Source organism: Amphibalanus amphitrite, unplaced genomic scaffold, assembly GCF_019059575.1.
Source record: "Amphibalanus amphitrite isolate SeventyFive unplaced genomic scaffold, NRLGWU_Aamphi_draft 000893F_arrow, whole genome shotgun sequence".
Classification (NCBI taxonomy): Eukaryota; Metazoa; Arthropoda; class Thecostraca; order Balanomorpha; family Balanidae; genus Amphibalanus; species Amphibalanus amphitrite.
Genome location: NW_024882387.1, coordinates 123123 through 150164, shown reverse-complemented (window position 1 = coordinate 150164; position 27042 = coordinate 123123). Strand labels below are relative to the sequence as shown.

Below are 27042 nucleotides of genomic sequence, written 5' to 3'. Positions count from 1 at the left end.
TTTTCTGCGGTTTTCGGCGGGCGGGCGATTGTTTTTTTTTTGCGAAGTTTGCGTTTGCGTTTTGGGCGTGCGTTTTGCGGTGTTTGCGTTTGGCGGCGGGCGGGCGGTTTTTCACAATTAAAGTCCCAACCTTCGGATCCGCAGTGCTGTTCGACAAGCGCTGCCCGGGCCTATCCGAAGGTTGGGACTTTTCAATTAAGACAAATCACTATTCTTTAGAATTGTGATTTTCTATTGAAAATCCCAACCTGAGCTACCTCTCTAGGGGGGTGTTTAGCGTTTCTGCCGCGATTTGGGTCATCTTGATACCCTCGAAAACGGATAGTTAGATTTTCTTGCCATTTTCACCGTTTGGTCCCGTGTGGGGGAGCTACCTGCTGGCAAAGTTACAAAAAATATAATTGACACGTTTTGGGGTAATCGGCACGTGCATTTTCCCATAGGGTTAACATGGGGGAAAATTTAAAATGCGATTTGCGGAAAAACTCCACGTTAGAAATGAATTATATTTTTAGGGTCGAATCTCGGGCCGGGACCCCACTTCATGGTGGTAATTATTCAAAATATAAATGACAAAATTTCGGGTAATCGGGACGGACAGTTACCCCATGCTAAGCCTATGGCGATTTCGAAAAATTATTTTCAAATCGATTTTGCAAAAAATTTCCACGTTAGATTTTGAAAATGTTTCAATATGTTGTGCCCCGGGGTGTCGGCTACCACATGGTATGGGTCAGATATGGGGCGATTGAAAAGCACGTGCCACGTGCAAACGTGTTTGATGGGGGAACCTCCAGGAAAATCCGACATTGGCCAGCTTGGGGCCCTATGGCTCCGAAACCACTCCACCCAGCGACACCAAATCAGTGCAGCCGGTGAGCAGACGAGTCCAGCTTGTCGCACCAGTGATCACGTGGCGCACGTGCTATTGCACGTGCCGTGGCACGGGGTCAATTTTGGTGCTTAAATATACTAGCATTGTGAAATGCAAGGAATGGGGGAAATAGCCGTCAGGCCGTCAGTTTTTATGATAGGGTCGATCTGAAAACGGGTATAGACACAGAATGAAGGGGGCTAAAAAACTGCTATCTCGGATTTTGTGTAAAATGAAAAATTCAAAATTCTGGGGAAATTATATATTCGAAAGGTGAAATTTCACTAAATTTTCCCGTTTTTCTAGTTTAGCCGTCCACTGTTCAGGGACGGTGACACCGGCCGGGGTCATCTTTTATATGCTGATGGCCACGTCGATGGGTCATCACGTGGCGTGAACGGTGAAGCTATGAAAGGTCCGGCACGTGTCACGTGGCCACGTGTTTGTGTCGCGTACCTCCCAGATTATCGTGTTTTTGCCGATTTGTGGCCTTATAGCACGAAAACAGCACAAGTCAGGAACACTGAAATGGTGCAGTCAGTGAGGGGACAAGTCCTGCTTGCACCACCGGTGGTCACTTGGCACACGTGCAAATCTGGGCACCTCCGTTGCGGAGATATTTTATAGTGAAATATTCAAATGTACATAACTTTTTCAGTTTAAGTCCGATTGGGCTAGAATTTGGTGGGTGGATGAACTGTTAAGCGACATGAACGAATGCGCCATGTTTGTTGCAGTGCGCCACGTTTGTCTCAAAGCGCCATTTTTGCCGCAAAGCGCAGAATGTGCGCAACTTTGTCGAACATTGGACGATTAGGATGCGCTGTAATTAAGGGATGGCTGCTTACACGGCAGATATGAATGTACCACATATGCCGCAGGGCGCCATATTTGTCTTAATGCGTCAGTGTTAGCGTTTTGCCTACGGCGGGCGTTTTTTTTTGCGGCGGTGTTTGCGTTTTTCGGGGTTTGCGTTTGACGGCGGGCGGCCGTTTTTGCGTTTTTGGCGGTGTTTGCGTTTGGCGGCGGGCGGCCGTTTTTTGCGGCGTTTTGCGGTTGGCGGCGGGCGTGCGTGCGTTGCGGGCGTTTTTTTTTGCGGCGGTGTTTGCGTTTTTTGCGGTTTTTGTGTTTGGCGGCGGGCGGGCGGGCGATGCGGGTGTTTTTGCTGTTTGCGTTTGGCGGCGGGCGGCCGTTTTAGCGGCGGTTTGCGGCGGGCGGCCGTTTTTTGCGGCGTTTTGCGGTTTGCGGCGGGCGGCCGTTTTTTGCGGCGTTTTGTGGTTTGCGGCGGGTTGCCGTTTTCTACGGCGTTTTGCGGTTTCCGGCGGCCGGCCGTTATTTGCGGTTAGCGGCGGGCGGCGGGCGGTCGTTTTTTGCGGCGTTTAGCGGTTTGCGGCGGGCGGCCGTTTTTGCGGCGTTTTGCGGTTCGCGGCGTGCTGCCGTTTTTTGCGGCGTTTCGCGGTTGGCGGCGGGCGATGCGGGCGTTTTTTTTTGCGGCGGCGGTGTTTGCGTTTTTGCGATGTTTGTGTTTTGCGGCGGACGCGCGTTTTTTTGCGGCATTTTGTGCGTTTTTTTCTGCGGTTTTCGGCGGGCGGGCGATTGTTTTTTTTTTGCGAAGTTTGCGTTTGCGTTTTGGGCGTGCGTTTTGCGGTGTTTGCGTTTGGCGGCGGGCGGGCGGTTTTTCACAATTAAAGTCCCAACCTTCGGATCCGCAGTGCTGTTCGACAAGCGCTGCCCGGGCCTATCCGAAGGTTGGGACTTTTCAATTAAGAACAATCACTATTCTTTAGAATTGTGATTTTCTATTGAAAATCCCAACCTGAGCTACCTCTCTAGGGGGGTGTTTAGCGTTTCTGCCGCGATTTTGGTCATTTTGATCGCCGCCGAAACGGCACGGTAGAATTTCTTGCCATTTTCAGCGTTTGGTCCCGTATCGGGGAGCTACCGGCTGGCATCGGTCGCTTGAAATATAATTAACCCGTTTTGGGGTAATCGGCACGTGCATTTTCCCATAGGGTTAACATGGGGGAAAATTGAAAATTCGATTTGCGAAAAATTTCGTCAATTATATTTGCTGATATTTTTAGGGTCGGATCTCGGGCTGGCACCCCAACTGACGGTGGTAATTATTTAAAATATAATTGACAAAATTTCGGGTAATCGTCACAAACAGTTACCCCATGTTGAGCCTATGGCGAATTCGAAAAATTATTTTCAAATGGATTTTGCAAAAAATTTCCACGTTAGATTTTGAAAATGTTCCAATATGTTGTGCCCCGGGGTGTCGGCTACCACATGGTATGGGTCAGATATGGGGCGATTGAAAAGCACGTGCCACGTGCAAACGTGTTTGATGGGGTAACCTCCGGGAAAATCCGACATTGGCCAACTGGGGGTCCTATGGCGTGGAAACCACTCCACCTAGCGACACCAAATCAACGCAGCCGGTGAGCAGATGAGTCCAGCTTGTTGCACCAGTGGTCACGTGGCGCACGTGCTATTGCACGTGCCGTGGCACGGGGTCAATTTTTGTGCTTAAATATACTAGCATTGTGAAATGCAAGGAATGGGGGAAATACCCGTCAGGCCGTCAGTTTTTATGATAGGGTCAATCTGAAAACGGGTATAGGCACAGAATGAAGGGGGCTAGAAAACTGCTATCTCGGATTTTTTGTGAAATGAAAAATTTAAAATTCTGGGGAAATTATATATTCGAAAGGTGAAATTTCCCTAAATTTTCCAGTTTTTCGAGTTTAGCCGTCCACTGTTCAGAGACGGTGACACCGGCCGGGGTCATCTTTTACATGCTTATGGCCACGTCGATGGGTCATCACGTGGCGTGAACGGTGAAGCTATCAGAGGTCCGGCACGTGCCACGTGGCCACGTGTTTGAGTCGCGTACCTCCCAGATTACCGTGTGTTTGCCGATTTGTGGCCTTATAGCACGAAAACAGCACAAGCCAGGAACACTGAAATGGTGCAATCAGTGAGGGGACAAGTCCTGCTTGCACCACCGGTGGTCACGTGGCACACGTGCAAGTCTGGGCACCTCCGTTGCGGAGATATTTTATAGTGAAATATTCAAATGTACATAACTTTTTCAGTTTAAGTCCGATTGGGCTAGAATTTCGTGGGTGGATGAATTGTTAAGCGACATAAACGAATGCGCCACGTTTGTTGCAGTGCGCCACGTTTGTCTCAAAGCGCCATTTTTTGCCGCAAAGCGCAGAATGTGCGTAACTTTGTCGAACATTTGACGATTAGGATGCGCTGTAATTAAAGGATGGCTGCTTAAACGGCAGATATGAATGCACCACATTTGCCGCAGGGCGCCATATTTGTCTTAATGCGTCAGTGTTTGCGTTTTGCCTACGGCGGGCCTTTTTTTGCGGCGGTGTTTGCGTTTTTTTCGGTTTTTGCGTTTGGCGGCGGGCGGCCGTTTTTGCGGTGTTTGTGTTTGGCGGCGGGCGGCCGTTTTTTTTTCGGCAGTTTGCGGTTGGCCGCGGCGGGCGTGCGATGCGGGCGTTTTTTTGCGGCTGTTTTTGCGTTTTTTTGCGGTGTTTGTGTTTGGCGGCGGGCGGGCGGGCGTTGCGGGTGTTTTTGCGGTGTTTGCGTTTGGCGGCGGGCGGCCGTTTTTTTGCGGCGGTTTGCGGTGGGTGGCCGTTTTTTTTTGCGCCGTTTTGCCGTTTGCGGCGGGCGGTTGTTTTTGCGGTGTTTTGCGGTTGCCGGCGGCCGGCCGTTATTTGCGGTGTTGCGTTTGGCGGCGGGCGGCCGTTTGTTCGCGGCGTTTTGCGGTTGGCGGCGAGGGATGCGTTTTTTTTTGCGGCGGCGGTGTTTGCGTTTTTTTGCAGTGTTTGCGTTTTGCGGCGGACGGGCGTTTTTTGCGGCGTTTTTTGCGTTTTTTCTGCGGTTTTCGGCGGGCGGGCGGTTGTTTTTTTCGCGAAGTTTGCGTTGGCGTTTTGCGCGTTTCCCGGCGTTTGCGTTTTGCGGCGGGCGGGCGGTTTTTTCACAATTAAAGTCCCAACCTTCGGATCCGCAGTGCTGTTCGACAAGCGCTGCCCGGGCCTATCCGAAGGTTGGGACTTTTCAATGAGACAATCACTATTCTTTAGAATTGTGATTTTCTATTGAAAATCCCAACCTGAGCTACCTCTCTAGGGGGGTGTTTAGCGTTTCTGCCGCGATTTGGGTCATTTTGAATCCCTCAAAAACGGCACGGTAGAATTTTTTGCCATTTTCAGCGTTTGGTCCCGTATGGGGGAGCTACCGGCTGGTACCGGTCGCTTGAAATATAATTAACCCGTTTTGGGGTAATCCGCACGTGCATTTTCCCATAGGGTTAACATGGGGGAAAATTGGAAATTCGATTTGCGAAAAATTTCGTCAATTATATTTGCTGATATTTTTAGGATCGGATCTCGGGCAGGCACCCCAACTGACGGTGGTAATTATTTAAAATATAATTGACAAAATTTCGGGTAATCGTCACGAACAGTTACCCCATGTTGAGCCTATGGCGAATTTGAAAAATTATTTTCAAATCGATTTTGCAAAAAATTTCCACGTTAGATTTTGAAAATGTTCCAATATGTTGTGCCCCGGGGTGTCGGCTACCACATGGTATGGGTCAGATATGGGGCGATTGAAAAGCACGTGCCACGTGCAAACGTGTTTGATGGGGTAACCTCCGGGAAAATCCGACATTGGCCAACTGGGGGTCCTATGGCGTGGAAACCACTCCACCTAGCGACACCAAATCAACGCAGCCGGTGAGCAGATGAGTCCAGCTTGTCGCACTAGTGGTCACGTGGCGCACGTGCTATTGCACGTGCCGTGGCACGGGGTCAATTTTGGTGCTTAAATATACTAGCATTGTGAAATGCAAGGAATGGGGGAAATAGCCGTCAGGCCGTCAGTTTTTATGATAGGGTCGAGCTGAAAACGGGTATAGGCACAGAATGAAGGGGGCTAAAAAACTGCTATCTCGGATTTTTTGTAAAATGAAAAATTCAAAATTCTGGGGAAATTATATATTCGAAAGGTGAAATTTCCCTAAATTTTCCCGTTTTTCGAGTTTAGCCGTCCACTGTTCAGGGACGTTGACACCGGCCGGGGTCATCTTTTACATGCTGATGGCCACGTCGATGGGTCATCACGTGGCGTGAACGGTGAAGCTATCAAAGGTCCGGCACGTGCCACGTAGCCACGTGTTTGAGTCGCGTACCTCCCAGATTATCGTGTGTTTGCCGATTTGTGGCCTTATAGCACGAAAACAGCACAAGCCAGGAACACTGAAATGGTGCAATCAGTGAGGGGACAAGTCCTGCTTGCACCACCGGTGGTCACGTGGCACACGTGCAAATCTGGGCACCTCCGTTGCGGAGATATTTTATAGTGAAATATTCAAATGTACGTAACTTTTTCAGTTTAAGTCCGATTGGGCTAGAATTTGGTGGGTGGATGAATTGTTAAGCGACACGAACGAATGCGCAATGTTTGTTGCAGTGCGCCACGTTTGTCTCAAAGCGTCATTTTTGCCGCAAATCACAGAATGTGCGCAGCTTTATCGAACATGGGACGATTAGGATGCTCTTTGGTTGAGGGATTGCTAAACGGCAGATATGAATGCACCACACTTGCCGCAAGGCGCCATATTTGTCTTAATGCGTCAGTGTTTACGTTTAACGGACGGCGTGCGTTTTGCGGCGGTGTTTGCGTTTTTTCGGTGTTTGCGTTTGGCGGCGGGCGGCCGATTTTGCGTTTTTTGTGGTGTTTGCGTTTGCCGGCGGGCGGCCGTTTTTTTGCGGCGTTTTGCGGTTGGCGGCGGGCGTGCGTGCGTTGCGGGCGTTTTTTTGCGGCGGTGTTTGCGTTTTTTGCGGTTTTTGTGTTTGGCGGCGGGCGGGCGGGCTATGCGGGTGTTTTTGCGGTGTTTGCATTTGGCGGCGGGCGGCCGTTTTAGCGGCGGTTGGCGGCGGGCGGCCGTTTTTTGCGGCGTTTTGCGATTTGCGGCGGGTGGCCGTTTTTTGCGGCGTTTTGCGATTTGCGGCGGGCGGCCGTTTTTTGTGGCGTTTTGCAGTTTGCGGTGGGCGGCCGTTTTTTGCGGCGATCTTGTGGTTTGCGGCGGGCGGCCGTTTTTTGCGGCGTTTCGCCGTTGGCGGCGGGCGATGCGGTTTGTTTTTGCGGCGGCGGTGTTTGCGTTGTTGCGGTGTTTGCGTTTTGCGGCGGACGGGCGGTTTTTGGCGGCGTTGTTTTGCGTTTTTTTTCTGCGGTTTTCGGCGGGCGGGCGATTGTTTTTTTTTGCGGAGTTTGCGTTGACGTTTTGGTCGTGCGTTTTGCGCGTTTTGCGGTTTTGCGGCGGGCGGGCGGTTTTTCACAATTAAAGTCCCAACCTTCGGATATAGGAGACGAGGTAGAGTAATTAAATTGTCTTGAAGGTGTTAAATGATCCATACGGATCAGTTGATGACCATCGTGAACTTCTCAAGTAAGGGCATGACCTTGATCTGCGGTCACATTTTGAAGTTAAACTTTTTATGTGAAATTATAGGTATTAACATTCGATGCATGTTAACAAGAGAATGATGACAAAGTAAATGTCTCATAATTTTTCTCACCAAAGTTCTTGCAAAAGTTTTTAGCAAAACTATTTTGGTAAAATGCGACTATTTAGATGGTTTTGCCCTCTGCTCTGTTGCCAAACCATTGACATGAGGCATTGAGGTCAAATCTTAAAAGCGAAAACGTTTTGAAAGGCCTATCGAATGAGTTGTTCCGCGAAGCTCTAGCTCTTTGGTTCACTAGTTATACGGTTATTTGTGAAAATATAAAAACTAGAATTTTTTCGTCGTAATCTTGTCTTTCTGTTTATCATAATTTTATCATAATTTCATCTTCAATGACCTCAGCGATGACCTAATCGAAAAATGACCTCTACGATTCTGAAGCATCCTACAGCTATCTGTTGCTTTTCTCGTCTTTCTAGCCTTCTTAAATTATGATCGGGTTTGGCCGATACGCCCCCCCCCCCCCTGGCTGATTGCAGGCGTTAGAGAGCTATCGAACCCACTTTCAGCGCGCTATAGCTTTAAATGTCCTCGAGTGTCGAAATAGGCGAAAATTTTCCTTCGATGAACATGATGACGTGGGCTTTGGTCTGAACTGCAACATGACTGAAGTAATTTCTCCATGATTTTCGACGCTCTTTAGAAAGCCGCCTACCGCCGCACTTGTCGCTACGTGACCCTGGAGTCAGGTTAGAAGGGAATATTCAAACATCCCCTAGGGGCGTAAAACTGGAAAGCCTGGGGCCCTGCTCTGCGGGGCGCGGTCGAGCTAGGCTAGAGCCAGTTCGGGATGTTTACAAGCCCTCGTAAAGCTATCAAGAATCTGCATAGAGCACAGGCCTTCCAAGACTTGGGGGTTTAGCTATCAACAATCAACATGGTCTTTTGAGACCTGCGTGGTGGCTATCAGAGGTCGGTGGGCCCCTCAAAAGCCGGTGCAGGAGCCTCAGGTGTCAGTTTGGAGCCATCATGGACCGGCGTGGAGCCCTGATTAATACCTAGGCGTCAAACCTCTAGACGTCAGGGTGGGGCCGGGCGGTGAGGCAGGCACAGGCCTGAAGAGAAGAGGAATTTTCAGATGTCGGCTTGGCATCTTAAGGGCCCTGCGCGGCTTTCTTAGAGGCTGACATATCGTACTGCGGGACCTCCATGAGCCTCAAAAACCTCTATGGGCCCCCTCACGCTTGGGGTAGGCTTCCTGAAGCATAAAATCTCTGAGTCTTGAGATGGGCCCATTAGACATGAGCTGGGCCATCAATATACCGGGTGGCCCAGAAAAAACGTTCCCAACTTTAAATCAATATTTCTCAGAAAGTGATAAAGATACAACATTGAAACTTCGAATAGTCAATGCGGCACACATTTTCAGTAAATGGTGTGATTTTCATGGCGTTCGGTAAATAACTTTTAAAACGGTTCGTGTTTCAAGCATGCCATGTAAAAATTATTTTTTTGCTCCGATGTTTACTAAAAAATGTGAGTGAACGGGTCACTTTCACCCCGCGGCACCGCGGCCTAGAGCCATGACTTCTACTGGCAGCTAGTCTCATTGATGGGTCGGGTCTCAGGATGACACATTCCCTCAGGCAACCACGATGGCTCTGTGCCAGCGGCATCGGAAGAAGTTTCCAGTTTTCTAACCATCTTGTGGCTCAAATGCTTTCCTGGCTGACATTCCTGGGAAAAGGTAGCTTTTCAACAAGTTTTTTTATTGTCATCTGCTGGCAATGTTGTTTTTCATAAGCTTTTCTGTGGTCTTCTGGCACAGGAACCAGTCTGCTTTAGTTTGTTTTCCTTATCCGGTCGATTTACTATTTGATCTACTGAAAGGAGGGTAATCAGCAGTAATCCATGCACCGTGCCACTCCTGCTCGAAACATGATTTGGTGTTGAAACGAATGACATCCATGAGCACCATTTTGGCTCAGTATTTGAATATTTTGCACATAAGTGAGACAAAAATATTTAAAATAAGAACATACGTGTTGGTTTCATTCACGTGCTCTATTCTTTATTCTTTTTTTATAACATGGGACGTCTAACCCAATCATCACTATCGTTTGACATCGGCAAAAAAAGCAAAAACGTCTTGCTTAATTCAACTCAAGATTGCCAGCTAGAAAATGATGGTATAGTGTTATAATTTGGCATACCAATGCGCAAAGAAAAATGACGCAAGCTTGATGAAAATTTTGGCTCGTTATTTGTACTCGTATTTGATATATAGGCCTCCAAAGTTCGGAACGTTTTTTCTGGGCCACCCGGTACATGTGGTGAGTTGACCGATATCAAACATGATATCGGCTCAATCAGGATTGGGATAGGCCCTCTCAGACCCAGACCAGGCACGGAGTACGGACCCTCCCACACATAGGATGATCCTTTCATTCCTGGGATGAGTCTTCTCAGGCCTGAACTGGGCCCTCTCAGACCTGAAATGGGCCCCTCTCAGGCCTGAAATGGCCCTCTCAGGCCTGACATTAGCCCTCTCAGACCTGAAATGGGCCCCTCTCAGGCCTCAAACAGGACCTCAAGGGCCTGAAATGGGCCCTCTCAGGCCTGACATTAGCCCTCTCAGACCTGAAATGGGCCCTCTCAGACCTGAAATGGGCCCCCTCCGATAGGCGTTATCATAAGTGTATGCGCGGCCATTGGGGCGACGTAAGAAAAGAAAAAACCAACTCGCCCCAAGAACTTTAAATTATCAGTTAGCATGCACCTTTTCCTTGATGTGTAGAGAATTTACCATTATTTGTTACAGAAAATTGCATTTAAAATCTTCCATTTATGCTTTTTTCATCGTTTGCACAATATGTTCTTTAACTAAGCTAGAAACACTATAAAAATTAGAAATAGTTCCCGCATCATCAAGAACAATAGGGAAGGCTTGACGTGAATAAAATAATTTAAACGGTTTTGTAATCTATGTGAAGGCACTTCTAAAATTGCCTGTAGAAATATTGAAGGCAAAAGTTCAACTTTTTCACAAGACGGATGTCTATAAACCTATTTAACTTGTGACAACTCAGCCGGCATTTCGTCGCCTACAGCCCAGCTTTCCCTAGTGACCGATAGAGGCGCTGCTATCGATGTCCGCCCGTGCCGCCTAACGCAGCCCGGAAATGGTCCCTATCATGTCGAAAAAGGGCCCCCTCATACCGTAACTGGGCCATCTCAGATCTGAAATGGTGCCTCTTATGCCTGAAATGGGCCCCTCTCAGGCCTCAAACGGGCCCTCTCAGGCCTCAAACGGGCCCTCTCTGGCCTCAAACGGGCCCTCTCTGGCCTCAAACGGGCCCTCTCTGGCCTCAAACGGGCCCTCTCTGGCCTCAAACAGGCCCTCTAGGGCATGAAATGGGCCCTCTCAAGCTTGAAATGGCCTCCTCAGGCCTGAAATGGGCCCCTCTCAGGCCTGAAATGGGCCCTATCAAGCCTCAAACATGCCCTCTAGGGCCTGAAATGGACCCCTTCAGGCCTGAAATGGGCCCTCACAGGCATCAAATGGGCCCTCTCAGGCCTGAAATGGGCCCCTCTCAAGCCTCAAACAGGCCCTCTAGGGCCTGAAATGGGTCCTCTTAAGCTTCAACTGGGCCCTTTCAGGCCTGAAATGGGCCCTCACAGACCTGAAATGGGCGCTCTCAGGCCTGAAATGGCCCTCTCATGCCATGAAACGGGCCCTCCTATGCCTTGGATTAGGTTAATCGGGCCTTGGATGTACCCCCTTAAATCATAAAATGGGACTATAAATCCTAAAGGGGGGCTATCAGGCCTGAAAACTGTTTTTCAGTCCTATGACGGACCTTGACATTAGACTGATAAAAAATTGTCAGGCTGCATAACGTTACAGTTCGAATCAACGGTGGGCCCCTAGGATAAGAGACGGGGGTGAGATCTCACCCCTTTCACCCCCCCCCCCCTGGCTGCGCCACTGGTGGTTGCGTTAGTGCTATTAACTGTTCTATACGTCCGATGTCATGTGTTTAAACCCATTATGATCCGACCCCAGAAAGTATCCGCTCAAAATCCTGCCCCTGACAGCGTTATTGTTGAAGAAACGTCAAGTGTAGCTCCAAATATCAAGCCCCGGGAAAAACTCACGGACCCAAGTCCCTCGTGCTTACAATGGTTAAAACCGTCTCCGACCCTCGCTTCTCAGAAATCCGCAGATGCCTGATGCAAATATTTTCCAGAGGAGTTCTTTCTCCGCAGCAGAGGTACCAGTAGCGGCGCTCCCACACTCGGTCGAGCCGCCGCCGGTGCTAGTCAGCGCCACTGAGATCGGGCCGCCCCGCATCGGACACCCCACGTCCGGGCGCCCCGATAAAACTACGCTGACGCGTGGTCTGGTCAGCCCGACACCAGACGGACGACCCACAACAAGACGCGAGACGTGAGAACGTCAATGTGTCAACATCTGACACATCATCTGGCGACAGCGTGTCGACATCTGACACACGATCTGGTGTCAATGGACAATGGACTGACAAACACGTGTCAGACAGCAGCGTCAAAGGTGACCTAAACCCTCTGAACTCTCTGAACTCCCTGAACTGATGTGCCCGCGGCGGAATCTTACCAGTGATTGCGAAGCGAGAACCGAATCGATGAGCACGAGTGGGACAGTAGACTATGTTTCGTAAGCGGACAATGAAGAAGACTCTATAGACTTATAGCTACGAGGACTACAACGAAAAAGAACGGGAAATTGTGTGTTGAGGTGCTGTGTATATTGTTGTGTTAGGCGTTGTTTGTGTTGTGTCGTGTGTTGTGTACGTTATATCATGCATCATATTAGGAGTATCCCAAGCCGAAAATTTTGGTCAAAATTTCAGCTTTAAGGACCTCGCGTTGTGTTGTAACGAAATTCGTTCCTACCCCGTCCTCCACCCCCCTCTGTACCTACTTACTGCCCAGCCCCCTCGCCCACTTACAATATCCTTATATGGTCCTCACTCCTCACCTGCGTCGCCTGTCCTTGCCCGCTTCTGATTGGTGCTATGATATGACGTACATCTATATGTATGACGTGTGTGTATGACGTTTGAATATAGCGGCCGACGCCGAACGCCGAGCAGGAGCTGTGAAAGATTGATTCGAAAGCCAACCGCCGTAGTGGCCTGACGTATCGTTATTCAAAGTCTCGGCCGACTGTTTATTACTTTTGTATTCTATCGTCAAATTTGCAATACATACTTCAAGAAAAGAAAAACCGTGTTGGTTATACGGCTCGAACAAGAGGTCCCAAAACAGACTATCACAGAAGAAGAAATTGTTTATTTACTTTTTACATTTGTTACATCAGGTCAAAGTCAGGTCAAGTGAGGTCAAATTTTGAAGTTGGTTGTTAAGGCCTGAAAAGGTGTCTATCTGATGCAGTTTTTCACGGCGAATCGAATGGTGCCATTTTTGTTTCCGTACGAGGTCTAGAACTTCCAAAAAATCATTTTTCAAAATTTTTGTGTGTCGTGACGTCATAAAATTTTGAATAACTCCCACATTTTTGAATCAATTATTCTAAAAATTGGTATGTAGTGGCATCGATACACTCAAAATTTTGGATTTTTTAATTATTTTCGCCAAGAAGTCAGTTTTTTGAAAAAATTTGGGCCAAAATCCATAATTTTCAAAAAACCGAGATAGCCATTTGATAGACAAACTATAATTACGTATAACCTTTTTTGTTACGTCTTGATTCCTTTAAAAATGAAGATGTTAGCGGCGTTTGAAATTTTGCCGTTTTTGAGGCGAAAATGGCGAACATGACGTCACTAAAACGTCAATTTCTCAAAACTTTTTCGACGGATTTCGCTCAACTTTTCAGTGAACGTGTCAAATTGATGTAAGAAAGGGTACTGAAAGTTTGGCGGCGCTGCCCCCCGCCGTTTTTGAGATATTGCAAAAATTCGCGAGGGGGGTAAAATTTACCCCCCCCCCAGCCCCGCGCGGGTTAACTGGCAGTTGGAACAAAGTCAGGTCTGAGGTCACCTGAAGCAATGAGTAGATACCTACCCCTTTAGGTATATAAAAATGTTAACATTTGAAATTTGACCATTTTGACCAGACTTTGACCTGACCTTTATCAGAAAAGAGCCTTGACAGGCCCCAATGCTCGCCTTACGCACATCATTGAGTTTGAAATGTGAAATGGACCATAAAACATAAATCACACGCCCCTGCTAGAGTTGGACTCATATGTGACCCTTATCCTTAGTGAAGTGACTTATGTGACCTGACCTGGTATTAGTGACTCAACTAGCAAAATATGTATTAGAGAAACAATGCTCCATCGATGATTTTTAACCCGCGCCCTGCTGGGGGGTGTTTGAACACCCCCCCTTGTGGTTTTTCGCGAATATCTCAAAAACGGCGGCGCGGAGCGCCGCCGTTTTTGGTACACCTTATCATGCATCAATTCTACACATGTTGTCAAAATTTCAGACCAAGGTCATTCAAGGTCAGGTCACCAGGTCACTTGAAGTGACCTCACCTCATAAAAAGTTTCAATGTCTGTCATAGCTACACCGAGTGACCGATCGCTTTGACACTTTCAGCGATTGCTAAGAGCAATAGCATGTACAAAATGTATATCTCAGAATTTTGATATCGATGACCTAAGGTCAGGTCAATTTTGCGACCTCCCCATTATAAGTCAATGGGAGAAAATTGAAATGCGTCTCTTTTGGACGAAAGACATTATAAACACTCCCAAACACTGAATTACAAGTGGTTTAGACACACTGAACATGAAAATGGTGTCCGTGACCCCTGTTTATGCCCTGAGGTCATCTTAGGTCACGAATGGTATCTAACAGTTTTTCGCAAATAACTTTTGATAGAGGCATGCTAGAGCGATGAAAACACCTTAGATGTGTTCAGCTCGACGATACGGATCGACTGATATGCAACATGACCCTTTCCGGTCAGGTCATGACCTTGACCTGAGGTCAAATTTTCAAGTTGACCTTTCAAGGTCAAGTTATAGTTCATTCGATGCGTCTTGACGAGAGGAACACGATGCCGGTAAAAGTAAGCTCGTACAAGGCTTGGGTCAAAAGTTATTGCAGAAAAACTGTTTCCGAAAAAATCGGCTATTTTTGCAGTTTTTGCCCCCTGTAGGCAAAACTGTTGACGTTAGGTCAAATCTGAGGTAATTGCTCAGAAAGGGCGTTAATAGGGCTATCGAATGCGCTTTTCCGCGGCGCTGTAGCTCTATTGGTTCCCGAGTTATGCGTTGGCTTCTTGGAAATTTTCGGCATTCGACCTGGAAATCGGCGAAATTTTGCCTCCAATGACCTCTGGTGACCTGACCTTTGACCTGACCAAAAAATTGACCGAAGTGATTTCGTCATTATTTTTGACGCTCTTTCGAACGCCGCCTTCCACGTATCGCTACGTGGCCCAGGAGCCGAGTTAGAAGGGGGGGTGTTCAAACACCCCCCCCCCCCAGCAGGGCGTGGAAATCCAGGACCCCCAGCCGGGCGCGGGTTAATAGCATGCCTCTTACTCGGTGATACGTATAACACATTTCTAACTTAGAATGCCTGCTAAACGGTCAAAATGCGACTTTTCACCTGACCTGTGACGTCATCGGTTGCACTTAGGTCAATGAAATTGGATCACATGGTATAGATCCCCGGCGTGGCTATTGATCACCGTTTGAGCTTCAAAAATCGGTCGGTAGCTTTCCGAGATCTTAGCGCCGGTTGGGTGAGGTGGCGAAACGCCACCCCCTATTCCCACTCTACGGGTGACAGGGTCCGCTGATAGCCCTACTGATAGCGTAAGTATGTTAATAATACAAAAATGTGTTTAAGTTCAGGACTCCAGTTACAATGTGTATAATGCCTACGCAAACATATATGCAGCTTGTCATGACCGCCTGTGGCATGAAATGGCGCAGCGACTGACGTTTAGACAGTGCTGAGCGGTCTGATCGTGACATGCATTACAAACATAGCTGCACGCGCGGTCTGTAAGCAGAGCTCTGACTGAGTAGTGAGTTAAAGGGAATATTCCGGGAACATTTACGTTTTGAGCATAAACTGAGACAGCAATTGTATAGGTCTCGCTGAATGTTGGAGCGTCACTAGCCGTTTTCACGACGGCCATCTGGTACACATTTGATGGAAATTAGGTCGGATTTGGTCAAATTATGTTGAGTGTGTTTTAAACGTTATCAGTTTTCGCTCCACATATGCTTATTAAACCTCACGTTCCAAATTATCAGACTGTACATATGTTATGTTCGCTTAAACCACTGAAATAAGTTCATTTCACGAAGGTATTTATTGTAAGAGAGATTTGGTGCAGATTTGGTCAAATAGGTGCATTTGCCAGATAGTCCGTCGTGAAAACGACTATTTATAATTTGTTACGGTCAAACAGCCCAGGCTCTATCCAAGCATGTTTCCACTGCCTCCAGCATACCATCATTTCCACTTACCACCGGATCAGCTTATCAAGAAGTATCGCAGGTGGTATCAGTGACGTACCCAAGGGGGGGGCACGGGGGCCATGGCCCCCTCCTGAGCGCCGAAGGCGCTCAGGGGGCCCCTCAGGCCCCGGTATATTTTTTCAAACACTGGATAAAACGTCTTTTACTAGGAAGAAAAAATGATATCAAAGTTTCATTTATGTGCCCCTGGTTACCCGAGGGGCCCCTGATGGGCCCCGGTTTCCTGGGCCCCTGGTCGCCTAGGGGGCCCCTGGTAGCCGGGGCCTGGTCGCATGGGGCCCCTGATTGCCTGGGGTCCCTAGTCGCCTAGGGGGGCCCTGATAGCCGGGGGGCTGGTCGCATAGGGGCCTCTGGTCGCATGGGTCCCCTGATCGCCTGGGGCCCCTAGTCGCCAAGGGGGCCCCTGGTAGCGGGGGCTTGGTCGCATGGGGGCCCCTGGTTGCCTAGGACCCCTAAGGGCCCCTGGTTGTCTGGGGGCCCCTGGTCGCCTGGGCGGCCTGGGGGCCCCGGGTGACCTAAAGGCCCCTTCGGAAGCAGGTGGCCCCCTCCTGGGCGAAATCCTGGGTACGTGCCTGGGTGGTATGGTAACTCCAGCAGCCAGCAGGTACAGACTACATACTTACTGCATAAGGTAACCCCGGCAGTCAGGTAGGTACAGACTACATACTTACTGCATAAGGTAACTCCAGCAGCCAGCAGGTACCTACAGACTACATACTTACTGCATAAGGTAACTCCGGCAGTCAGGTAGGTACAGACTACTTACTGCATAAGGTAACTCCAGCAGCCAGCAGGTACAGACTACATACTTACTGCATAAGGTAACTCCGGCAGTCAGGTAGGTACAGACTACTTACTACATAAGGTAACTCCGGCAGTCAGCAGGTACAGACAATATACTTACTGCATAAAGTAACTCCGGCAGTCAGCAGGGTCAGACTCAGCAGCAGTGAACGTCCCGGAGCCATGTCGAGCGGAGCGCGGCAGCTCACCAGCAGTGTCCGCCGACCTCTGTACCTCGTCTGCACCCACGGTGGTCGGTCGACCGCGAACGGAGCTCTGTATATGCTGACATGGCGCCACCACAGATACACAAAACATATCCTGGACTTTGTGTGCAGAACGTCGGCGTATCGGCCGACGCGACTGGGGAGGCATTCTCGGCGGATTTTTTTAGGAGGACATAGTAGCCGTTTTCACGACGGGCTATCCGGCGAGTGCACCTGATTTGACTAAATCTTCACCTAATCTTTTTTACAGCAAATATCTTTATTCTATGAATTTATTTGAGTGTTTTAATCGATGATACTGTCTTTTAATATGACAAAGCAGGCATATAAGCAATTAGTGCAACCCGAGCTGATAGCTACTGAGAGACACACTGAACCTAATTTGACCAAATGTGCACCTGATCTGCACCAGATGTGCACCAAATGTGTACCAGATGGCCGTCGTGAAAACGGTTAGTGTCTACTCTCGAGACCCAGTCGTGATTGTGACAGAAGGGAGGCGACCGCGTCAGGTCACTGCTGGTTGGGAGCGAATTAGCGAGCTGAGCCGTAAACATAAGCAGAGCAATTAGAGGAATTTTGAAAAATAGAAATATTATTATTATCCCTCGCACGACCAGGCCATTTCTCATAACACGAACGACCAGGGGGGGGGGGGTTGTTACGACCCCCCCCCTGGCGTTTCGAAGCGGAAGGTCGTAGAGCTTAGCGGAAAAAACCAACGGATTGCTCTCAACGAGATCTCGCGATTGGTGGTATATTTTTGGTCCTAGGTCAACATTTGACCTACTTTTGACCGGTCAAAGGTCAAATTTTCGGAAAAATATACTTTTTTTCAACTTTCGGCGGCGATTGCGGCAAAACGGTGGGAGATATCGACTTGAAACCTTCACTATCGTGTTCCTTGATCAATTCTCTATCGTTTGGTATGTATTTCGTTTCCCTAGCTCTAAAAATGGCGCGTTGGGAGCGCCGGAAGTCGGCAAGGTCACAGTCGGCGGCAGAAATTCGAAAAATCAAAATTTAAATTTTTGAAATCTGATTGTATTTTTGCATTTGGGAGGTCCATTTGCTCCCTATAGAAGCTAATATTGCTGCATATTCCCATTGAGGTGACAAGAATTAGCAAAATAGTGGTTCGGGCGCTTTTCAAAAATAGTACCGGACGCTGTTCCTCTTGTGACGTCATAGCTCCGTGACCTGACCTGACCCGGTCAAATTTCTTATACCATATGATAGCCAATACTTGCCCCAACATGCATGGGAAGTTTCATCACGATCCATCAACTGATGTCCGTACCACCGGCAGGAAACCTCGGGCGTTGGCACTCAGTTAGTGAAAATCCGGCCGGAGGCTGTACCTCTTATGACGTCATAACTCCGTGACCTGACATGACCCGATCAAATTTTTTTCGGCAAAAGATGCGCAAAGGTTGCCCCAGAGGGTATTGAAAATTTCAGCCCGCTACGACAAGCCGTTTAGCGTGCACTTCGAAAAAACCTCAGGGGGGGGGGGTTGATACAACCCCCCCCCCTAGGCGTTCTAGGGTTATAAATTAAGATGCATTTTTATAGTTTAAAAAAAGAGAAAAAAATCATAGCATGCAAAAGGTGTGTGGATTTACTAATGTGTTTTTCTCAAAAGTAATCGAACCGTACACGTACACGGGTGTGCATTAAGGTTAACCTTCCAGGCGTGGGGGGGTGCATTTCCCCCCCCCTTTAGTTTTTTTCGATATAACTCGAGAACCGCTGCGCCGATCGTCACCAAACTTTCAGTACCCTCCCGGGAGCAGCTAGCGCACATGGTGACCAAACAATTGCCAAAGGCTATGATAGGTTGGCCGCTAATGACGTCAGAGTGACGTCATTTCTGCCATTTTCGACCCAAAAAAAGGTTTCGCGGGAAGAGCTGTCAGGCCTACAGCTTTAGAGATACAGGAAAATGTTTCAGACATAAAAGGTGTGGAATCAAGAGGGCTACAAAACTGCTCTTTCGGTTTTTCAATTTTTTTGGATTCTTACCCCCAAAAATAAAAAAATAGATTTTTTGAATATAATAGCCAAAAAATCCAAAAAGTTTTTTTTGAATTTCGAAAAAACGGAATATATGTGATAGTCCCTACCACCTTCTATCTACATACCAAATTTGAGATTGATAACTCTTTTTTTGGCCAAGTTATAGCGAAAAAACTGTTCAAAATTGATGACGTCAAATTTTCAAACTCAATTTTTAGTAATTCTAGACCTCGTTGCGCAAAACAAAGACCACCATTAGACTCCCCGTGACGAGCTGCATCGAATCAATACCCATTTTATGCAAAAATATCAACTTTGAAATTTGACCTTTTTTGACCTGACCTTGACCTGACCTCCATCAGAAAGTGACCTGAACTGTACCTGATGGTCTTATAACCAGCACCATTGAGTTGGAAATGAAAAACTGGCCATAAAACATGCATCGCATAACCTTAGTAAAGTTGGGCTCATGTGGTGACCCTTGGTGACCTCTGGTGACCTGACCTGTGACCTGACCTGGTATGACCAGTGACCTCTAATAGCAACATATGTACTAGACAATTGACGCCTTATCGCTGATTTTCGACAAAATGCGTTTTACTCGGTGTTATAGCGCTTTCCCTCGTGAACGGTGAAACATTTTATCTTTGACCTGACCTGTGACGTCATCGGTGACCCCGAGGTCAATGAGATTTAGTTTCCCTTCACAAATTTGACAGGGCTATCGAACGCCGTTTGAATGTTCCGGATCCGTGCAGTAGTTTCGGAGATACGAGGGGGGGGGGGGCAAAAAATACCCCCCCCCCCACCGCGCGGAAGGTGGCTGGGAGGCCCACCGCCTGCCGGGTTAAAAACAACTACCAATCTTGAAAAGTGTGAAACGAAACTGTATTGTGTATAAAAGAAACGCTTGGATTCATATAAAACAATAGTTCAATATATTTGTTATGCACCATTTTCGAAAACAGTGGGCACACCGATATACGATAGTCTTATTCACATGTGTGACGTCATCAGGGATTACGAACAGGAAACCGCCGCGTCGGCTCCTCGGCTATCACGCGAGCAAGGCTGGCCAGACGCCTTCCAGGGAGCAGCGGATGTCCGCGCCCGGGTCACGAGATGGACGCCACGGTCTCAGAGGTCGCCGTCCCCCATCACGAGATTCAAACCCCGGCCGGTCCCCGGATCATGAGATTCAAACCCCGGTCGGACCCCGGATCACGAGATGGACGCCACGGCCGGTCCCCGGATCACGAGATGGACACCACGGGCACGTAGCCGCCCTCGTCGCTGGTGTATTTGAGCAGCACCGTCTTGCCCTCGGGTGTGATCCAGGACGATTCGCCCTCGACGTAGACAGACCCCGTCTCGGGCTGGTCGCCTTTGTACGATATGCCGCTGGACCGCATCCGAATGTTGTTCGACGTCTCCATACTGTAACAATAGGATAACAGTGGTGACGAGCACTTCCAGCTTTCCAAAATCGGTTGATACAGGTTAAATTTTCTGGTGTCGAAATGTAGACGGTCTCTATTTCTTTTTGTTACAATCAATTGTGTTCTCGTCATTGCAATGCAAGACTGCAAAAAATGGATTTTCACTGAAGGGGGATGGAAAGGTTTATGTAAAGCACCCCTGTATACATAACCTACATAACTACTAGATACTAGCCGTTTTCACGACGGGCTATCCGGCGAATGCACCTGATTTGACCAAATCTGCACCCAATATATTTTACAGCAAATTTCTTCATTTTATGAATGCATTTCAGTGTTTTAATCGATGACGCTCTCTATGACAAAGCAGGCATATCAGCAATTAGTGCAACCCTAGCTGATAGCTGCTAAGAGACACACTGAACCTGATTTGACCAAATCTGCACCTAATCTGTACCAGATGTGCACCAAATGTGTACCAGATGGCCGTCGTCAAAACGGCTAATATCTCCTGCAACCTTGGTATATACCGGGTGGCCCAAAAAAAAAAAAACGTTCCGAACTTTGGAGGCCTATATCTCAAATTCGAGGGCAAATAACGAGCCAAAATTTTCATCAAGTTTGCATCACTTCATTGCGCATTGGCATGCCAAATTGTAACACTGTACCATCATTTTCAAGCCAACAATCTTATGTTGAATTGAGTAAGACGCTTTTGCTTTTTTTGCCGATGTTGAACGGAAGTGATGATTGGCTTAGACGTACCATGTTAGAAAAAAAATAGAAAAATAGACCACGTGAATGAAACCAGCACGTATGTTGTTATTTTAAATATTTTTTTATCCCACTTAGGTGCCAAATATTCAAATAATGAGCCAAAATGGTGTTAATGGATGCCATTCGTTTCAACGCTAAGTCCTGTTTCGAGCAGAAGGAGTGGCACGGTGCATGGGTTACTGCTCATCGCCCTTCCTTCAAGAAGATCAAACAGTAAATGGACCGAATAAAGAAAAAAAGCTAGACGGAATGTGTCACCCTGAGGCCTGAACCATCAATGAAACCTGTTGCCAGTAGCAGTCATGGCTGCAGGCCGTGGTGCCGAGATGGAAGTGGCCCGTTCACTCACATTTTTTAGTAAACATCTGAGCAAAAAAGTAAATTTTACATGGCATGCTAGAAACACGAACCGTTTAAAAAGTATTTGATCGAATAACATAAAAATCATACCATTCACTGAAAATATATGCCGCATTGACTATTGGAAGTTTCAGTGTTGCAACTTTATCACTTTCTGAGAAATATTGATTCAAAGTTGGGAACGTTTTTTCTGGGCCACCCGGTATTTGCGAAAAACAGGCCTCATTCAGTTTACTGATGACAAATCAACCCATATTTTTAGATGTCTTTAATGACATTCTTTGTTCTATGTGGATCCTGTTCAGTTTTAGATATAACGTGACTAATTTTATGGGCCGAGGCACTGACTGTTGATAATAGATATGCTGCTGAGTGTTGACTGGCTGCCGAGGCACTGACTGCACATTTCTGATCCTTGAGTCACGAATGCTTCGAATGTCTGAGTGCACACCAATAACGACGATAAGCTATAACAAAATGTGACTGCAATATCCTCAGTAGTACTTGTCAAGCTATGTAGTCGTGAAATGGTCTGAATCATAACAAATTTGGCATTTTAAACCAATAAATTTTTTTGTTTATAGTGCAGCAGGCATGATTATTACGCTTCATTTTAGAAAACGTGCCAGCAGCCTCTATAACAGCACACAACATTTTTGCTGCAACACCTTTCATTCGACTCATTGGACATGTCATTAAGCTGCACTCGAGGGTACTGGCAGCCCGTCACCAGCCTTGAGTTGCGGTCTCTAATCCCAATTAATCATTACCGGCGATGGCCCGGAGGCCGGCGGCACTAACCCAAGGAGAGCTAGTACATCCTGACCAGCCGCGTCGGGGGCGGCACGGTTCGACACCGCTGCGAGATCGGCAACAGAAAAATGTCATGCATACAGATACACGCCGGTGCTTACACCCCAATCCATCTAGCTTAACAAAATAAAATACTTCAGCCCTTTATGCAGGAATGATACAATAGGATGAAGTCATTCATTCTAGCAAAGGTAATGCTTTCCCCACGGTGCTGCCAAGTTCATCTACATATAGGAAGGCAAACATATGTTACATAACTCACAATACCGTGATAGTGCCGGCCCGCAGCCCCCAATTACCAGACAGGTACCGATTAGATCAGTGCGTTGTGACTTCTGTTTTCAATCTGTCGCCTACAAGGTGCCCTGCTGAGGGTCAGGTCGAGTAAGGTCAGATCAGATCAGGTCAGGTCAACTCACTCGGCCTGATAGGTGCCCTCCTCCGGGTCGATCTGGAAGTCATTGCGGAGAATCTCGGCGTCTCTCTCCGACTGGGCGGTGGCCATCACCACCAGACACAGCAGAATGGTCTGAAAACGACAGCACAGATCAGTCCTCAGCACAGCAGTCTGGAGCGGCAGCACAGATCAGTCCTCAGCACAGCAGTCTGGAATTGGCAGCACAGATCAGTCCTCAGCACAGCAGTCTAAAGCCAGCAGCACAGATCAGTCTACAGCACAGCAGTCTGGACTATGGAGCCAGCAGCACGGTCAGTGATAACAGTCTGAAACGGCAATCCAGTGAAGCCTGTAGCGCACGCCTGCGCAATCGTAATGTAACATGCCTCTGGTAATTAGAAGGATGAAGAATAACCTGTTGCTCATTTCTATCAGAAATAGAAAAAATAAACCAATATATATTCTATTTCCAATATATATTTTTTCTATTTCTGATAGAAATGAGCAACAGGTTATTCTTCATCCTTCTAATAATCTTATTAACAATGCTCAGCACAACGTTCAAATACCTGAAATGCCTCTGGTACCTACTGCACGAAAATAATCTACATATTATGAGGTCACATATAACTTGAGAAGCGGAAGATGAGATGTTCTTGTTTCGGATAAATACCATCAGTTGTTTTCTTCTGCTGATTATACACATAAAGCGTCATGTATCCGCAAAAGACCGTATTTCTCTCTGATCAGGCATTAGCTCACCCTGACAGGGGAAACTACAATAAATTTTGAAGACAACTCACGCTAATTGTCCAGCGGGGCAAACAAAGCAGCTCAATGTGCACGCCACATGGCTTGTGATGCGGAAAGAAGGCTCATCCGCTTTCATTCGGCTAGTTGTGGTTTCTAGGCAGGTAATGGCAGAAAGGTTATTACCCCCATCATTTTCAGAAATGCGAGACATTCAAGCGCTGCCACCTAACATGAATGGAGCATTGCATTAGACGAATTTTGACTTTTGAGGAAAGAAATGCTGTTTGATACGGGCATTGCGCTTTACGGTTGTCATTTATTACATTTGAAGTTTTTTTTTACTAAACCAAAAAAAATCTCAGTTTGACCTGCGCCAGATTAGCATGGTCAGGTCATAACGCCTGGAGGCTAAAGGGAGGGGCTCGTTTTTACGCTTTCCTCTGACTCGGTTCTTTGGACGCGAAGCGACACGTGGTGTCACTTTAAACCAAAAGTTCCCAAGTTAGACATTATTGGCTTACGCACCTCGTGAAATGATAGAGGGATAAGGACACATAGCAGGCAATTGATACCTTTTCAAAGGTCGTTTGTTCACATTTTCACCAATCTAGGGTCAAGGTTTGCAAATATTGTTTTACATGCAAATATAAACAGGTCGAGGCACTAACGGCGGCACAAGGCGGTGGGGAGTGGGACTTTTTTTTTGCCCCCCCCCCTCCAGACTTTGCAATATATCTCCAGAACCGCTGCGCCGATCGTCACCAAACTTTCAGTACTCTCCCGGGCATCAATTTTACACATTGTGACCAAAAACTTTTCCAAAAGCTATGATATGTTTTGACGTCAAAATGACGTCATGTTCTGCCGTCTTCGAACCAAAAAAGGTTTCGCAGGAAGAGCTGTCAGGCCTATAGCTTTGAAGATACCGAAAAACGTTTAAAACATAAAAAGTGTAGAACTAGTAGGACTAAAAAAAAAATGATATTTCGGAATTTTGATTTTCTAAAAGGTTGACCAAAAAAATAAAAAAATATAAATTTTTGAACATAATTGCCAAGAGATTCAGAAAGTTTTCGATTTTCGCAAAAAAAAATAATAACTATATGTGATGTGATATGTGATGTTATATGTGATGTGATAGCCCTTACCAACTTCTACTTATATACCAAATTTTAGATCGATAGCTCTATTTTGGCCAAGTTAGAGCGTAAAACTGTTCAAAAATGATGACGTAAAATTTTTCAACTCAATTTTTAGCAATTCTAGACCGCGTAGCGAAAAACAAATACCACAGACCACCATTAGACTCGCCGTGACGAGCTGCATCGAATCAATACCCATTTTATGCAAAATATCAGCTTTAAAATTTGACCTTTTTTACCTGACCTTGACCTGACCTCCACCAGAAAGTGACCTAAACCGTTCCTGATGGTCTTATAACCAACACCATTGAGTTTGAAATGAACACTACTGTTATTTCATCTATGGTTTCTCCAACTAACTAGCAGCACACAGTCATTCTTTGTTTCCCACCACAGATGCACATCCTCTAAGTATATGGACGTGTTCCCCAATGCCCAGCACGGCACCACCCTCTGGCCCCTGGTCTCACCGTTCTCATGGTGACTGCTGTGTTCGGACGGTGCGCTGCTGACAGACCTCACTGGCTACTGTGCCGCCGCGACCGGTCCCGGCCTTATATTGGCGTCCGCAAACCGTCACCGATCGCCGCTCAGTGTCGTCAATGTCTCACAGTGGGGAGGGGGGGATGCCGTCTCATTGCAGAGGCTGACGGGATGAAATAGATGATCAGAAACTACATACTTGTAGTTGTAGCGGCCGGTTATGAAAAGTAACATCACAATGCGCTTGATCTCGGAGATATGCGAAATGTAACAGGCATCCGAGTGAAATGCAGGTCAATGGGCTTCTATTTTGTTTAGATTAGCACAATAGCATTTTTGATTGTTTTGATTGGCAGCGTGATCATATATACAGATGATGTTCAACGTGGAATTCAATAAATGCGATAGCAAATCCCAGCTTGTAGTTTGCTTTTCTCAATCTTGACCCACTTACATCACAGATACCTATAAGGTATATTTTTGGTAGGATTACCTATTACCTAAGCTAATATGCATTTCATTAAAGATTATAATATGCATAGATGCACATGAATGACGGCTCATGAGATCATGCATTGGCCGATGAAAAATCGTTTTAACACCAATGCACCTTATACCACTTGAACTCAGACCAAATGACGTTAGGTAGGTATTTATGCTTTCATAGATGGACAATTGGACAGCGCACACTCCATAAGAGCACATAAGAGCCTACTGAATGAAGTAAGACTCGGATACCACCAACTAATGACGATGAATTGCCCTTCATGAGCAAAGTGCACTGGCATGGTCTGTGCTTCCATGTGTACAAACAACAGGTTGACTCTGGTGCAGCAAAAAAGCGGCATTTGGTTGGAAAGTTCTATGCAGCCGGGCAGCAGTCGTTGGGACGTGGTCATCCATCTGAGTTGGTGGGACTATCGTCTGCTGGAGGAGCTTGTCGTGTCGGCGTGGTCAGAACTCTGCTGGCCCAGGTCACCCTACCGGCTACTAACTCTCTGGAAACACCTCCGCCCGTTCCAACCGCACGAGACAAAGCAGGAGCCCGAGCCGCCTCGACGAGCCCCGTGTCGCCGCTCATCCTGCTAGCTCTTCAAGCAGCAGTGGCCGCCGCGGAGTGGAGAACTTCCTCTTAGTCCTGCGGGTCGTGGAGTACGCCGATATGATCGCCGAGGTGCTCACGTTGATGGTGCAGTGTGTCGCTGGTGCAGAGTACGACACCGAGGACCCGGCCCCCACCCCCCACATGGTTCAGGTTTGGCCCCATACGGTGTGGACTGGAGAAGCAATAGGTCTGAGCTCCGGCGATATGACTCACATGGTCACATAGTCACACAGTCACACAGCCACTCACAGTCACACAGTCACAGTCACACAGCCACTCACAGTCACTCACAATCACAAGCACACAGCCACAGTTACTCACACAGTCACACAGTCACTCACATTCACACAGTCACTCACAGTCACACAGTTACTCACGCAATCACACAGTCCCTCACATTCACACAGTCACTCACAGTCACAAGCACACAGCCACAGTCAACCACACAGTCACACAGTCACTCACAGTCACACAGTCACTCACAGTCACACAGCCACTCACAGTCACGCCCCGAAGTCGGAGGAACGGGACGGTTCTCGTCGGCAGTCACCGGTATCATCTGGTCATGGCGGCCCTGCGGTCCATCCGCCACCGTTTGAGCGCAATAAACCCGCAACGGGACTGCTGAATGTCAACTGCTATTGTCGTCAAACGTACAAAACAAACGTAAGTCGGTCAGAATGGGCCGATTTTTGTGTTTGGAGCAGTGAGATCCGTTTCAGAAATGGGCGCCTAGGTTTGACATACACATTTTTGACAAAAAAATAGACATGCGTCATTATCGAATTAGTTAATTTAATTAGGACAGCCTGAAATTTAGATTAGTTCAATCCCTGTGGCCCGTTATCTTGCTAA

The 27042-nt window shown here is 47.4% G+C and overlaps 1 protein-coding gene across 1 annotated transcript; it reads right to left on the bottom strand.

The window, feature by feature from the left end:
* Positions 1-19833: 19833 nt before the first annotated feature.
* Positions 19834-25199, bottom strand: LOC122367739 (pupal cuticle protein-like). The gene is made up of 3 exons (XM_043341098.1): positions 25070-25199; positions 22727-22836; positions 19834-20355 (listed from the first exon to the last, which is right to left on the bottom strand). Exons 1-3 carry the CDS (start codon positions 25076-25078, stop codon positions 20172-20174), a joined length of 303 nt encoding a protein of 100 aa, XP_043197033.1. The 5' UTR covers positions 25079-25199; the 3' UTR covers positions 19834-20171.
* Between the last annotated feature and the right edge of the window lie 1843 nt (positions 25200-27042).

Excerpts from the sequence above, each read along its gene's own strand:
- LOC122367739 (XM_043341098.1), bottom strand. Across the intron at positions 20,356-22,726 it reads GAGGGCACCTATCAGGCCGA|TATGGAGACGTCGAACAACA; the intron begins GTGAGTTGACCT and ends CTATTGTTACAG.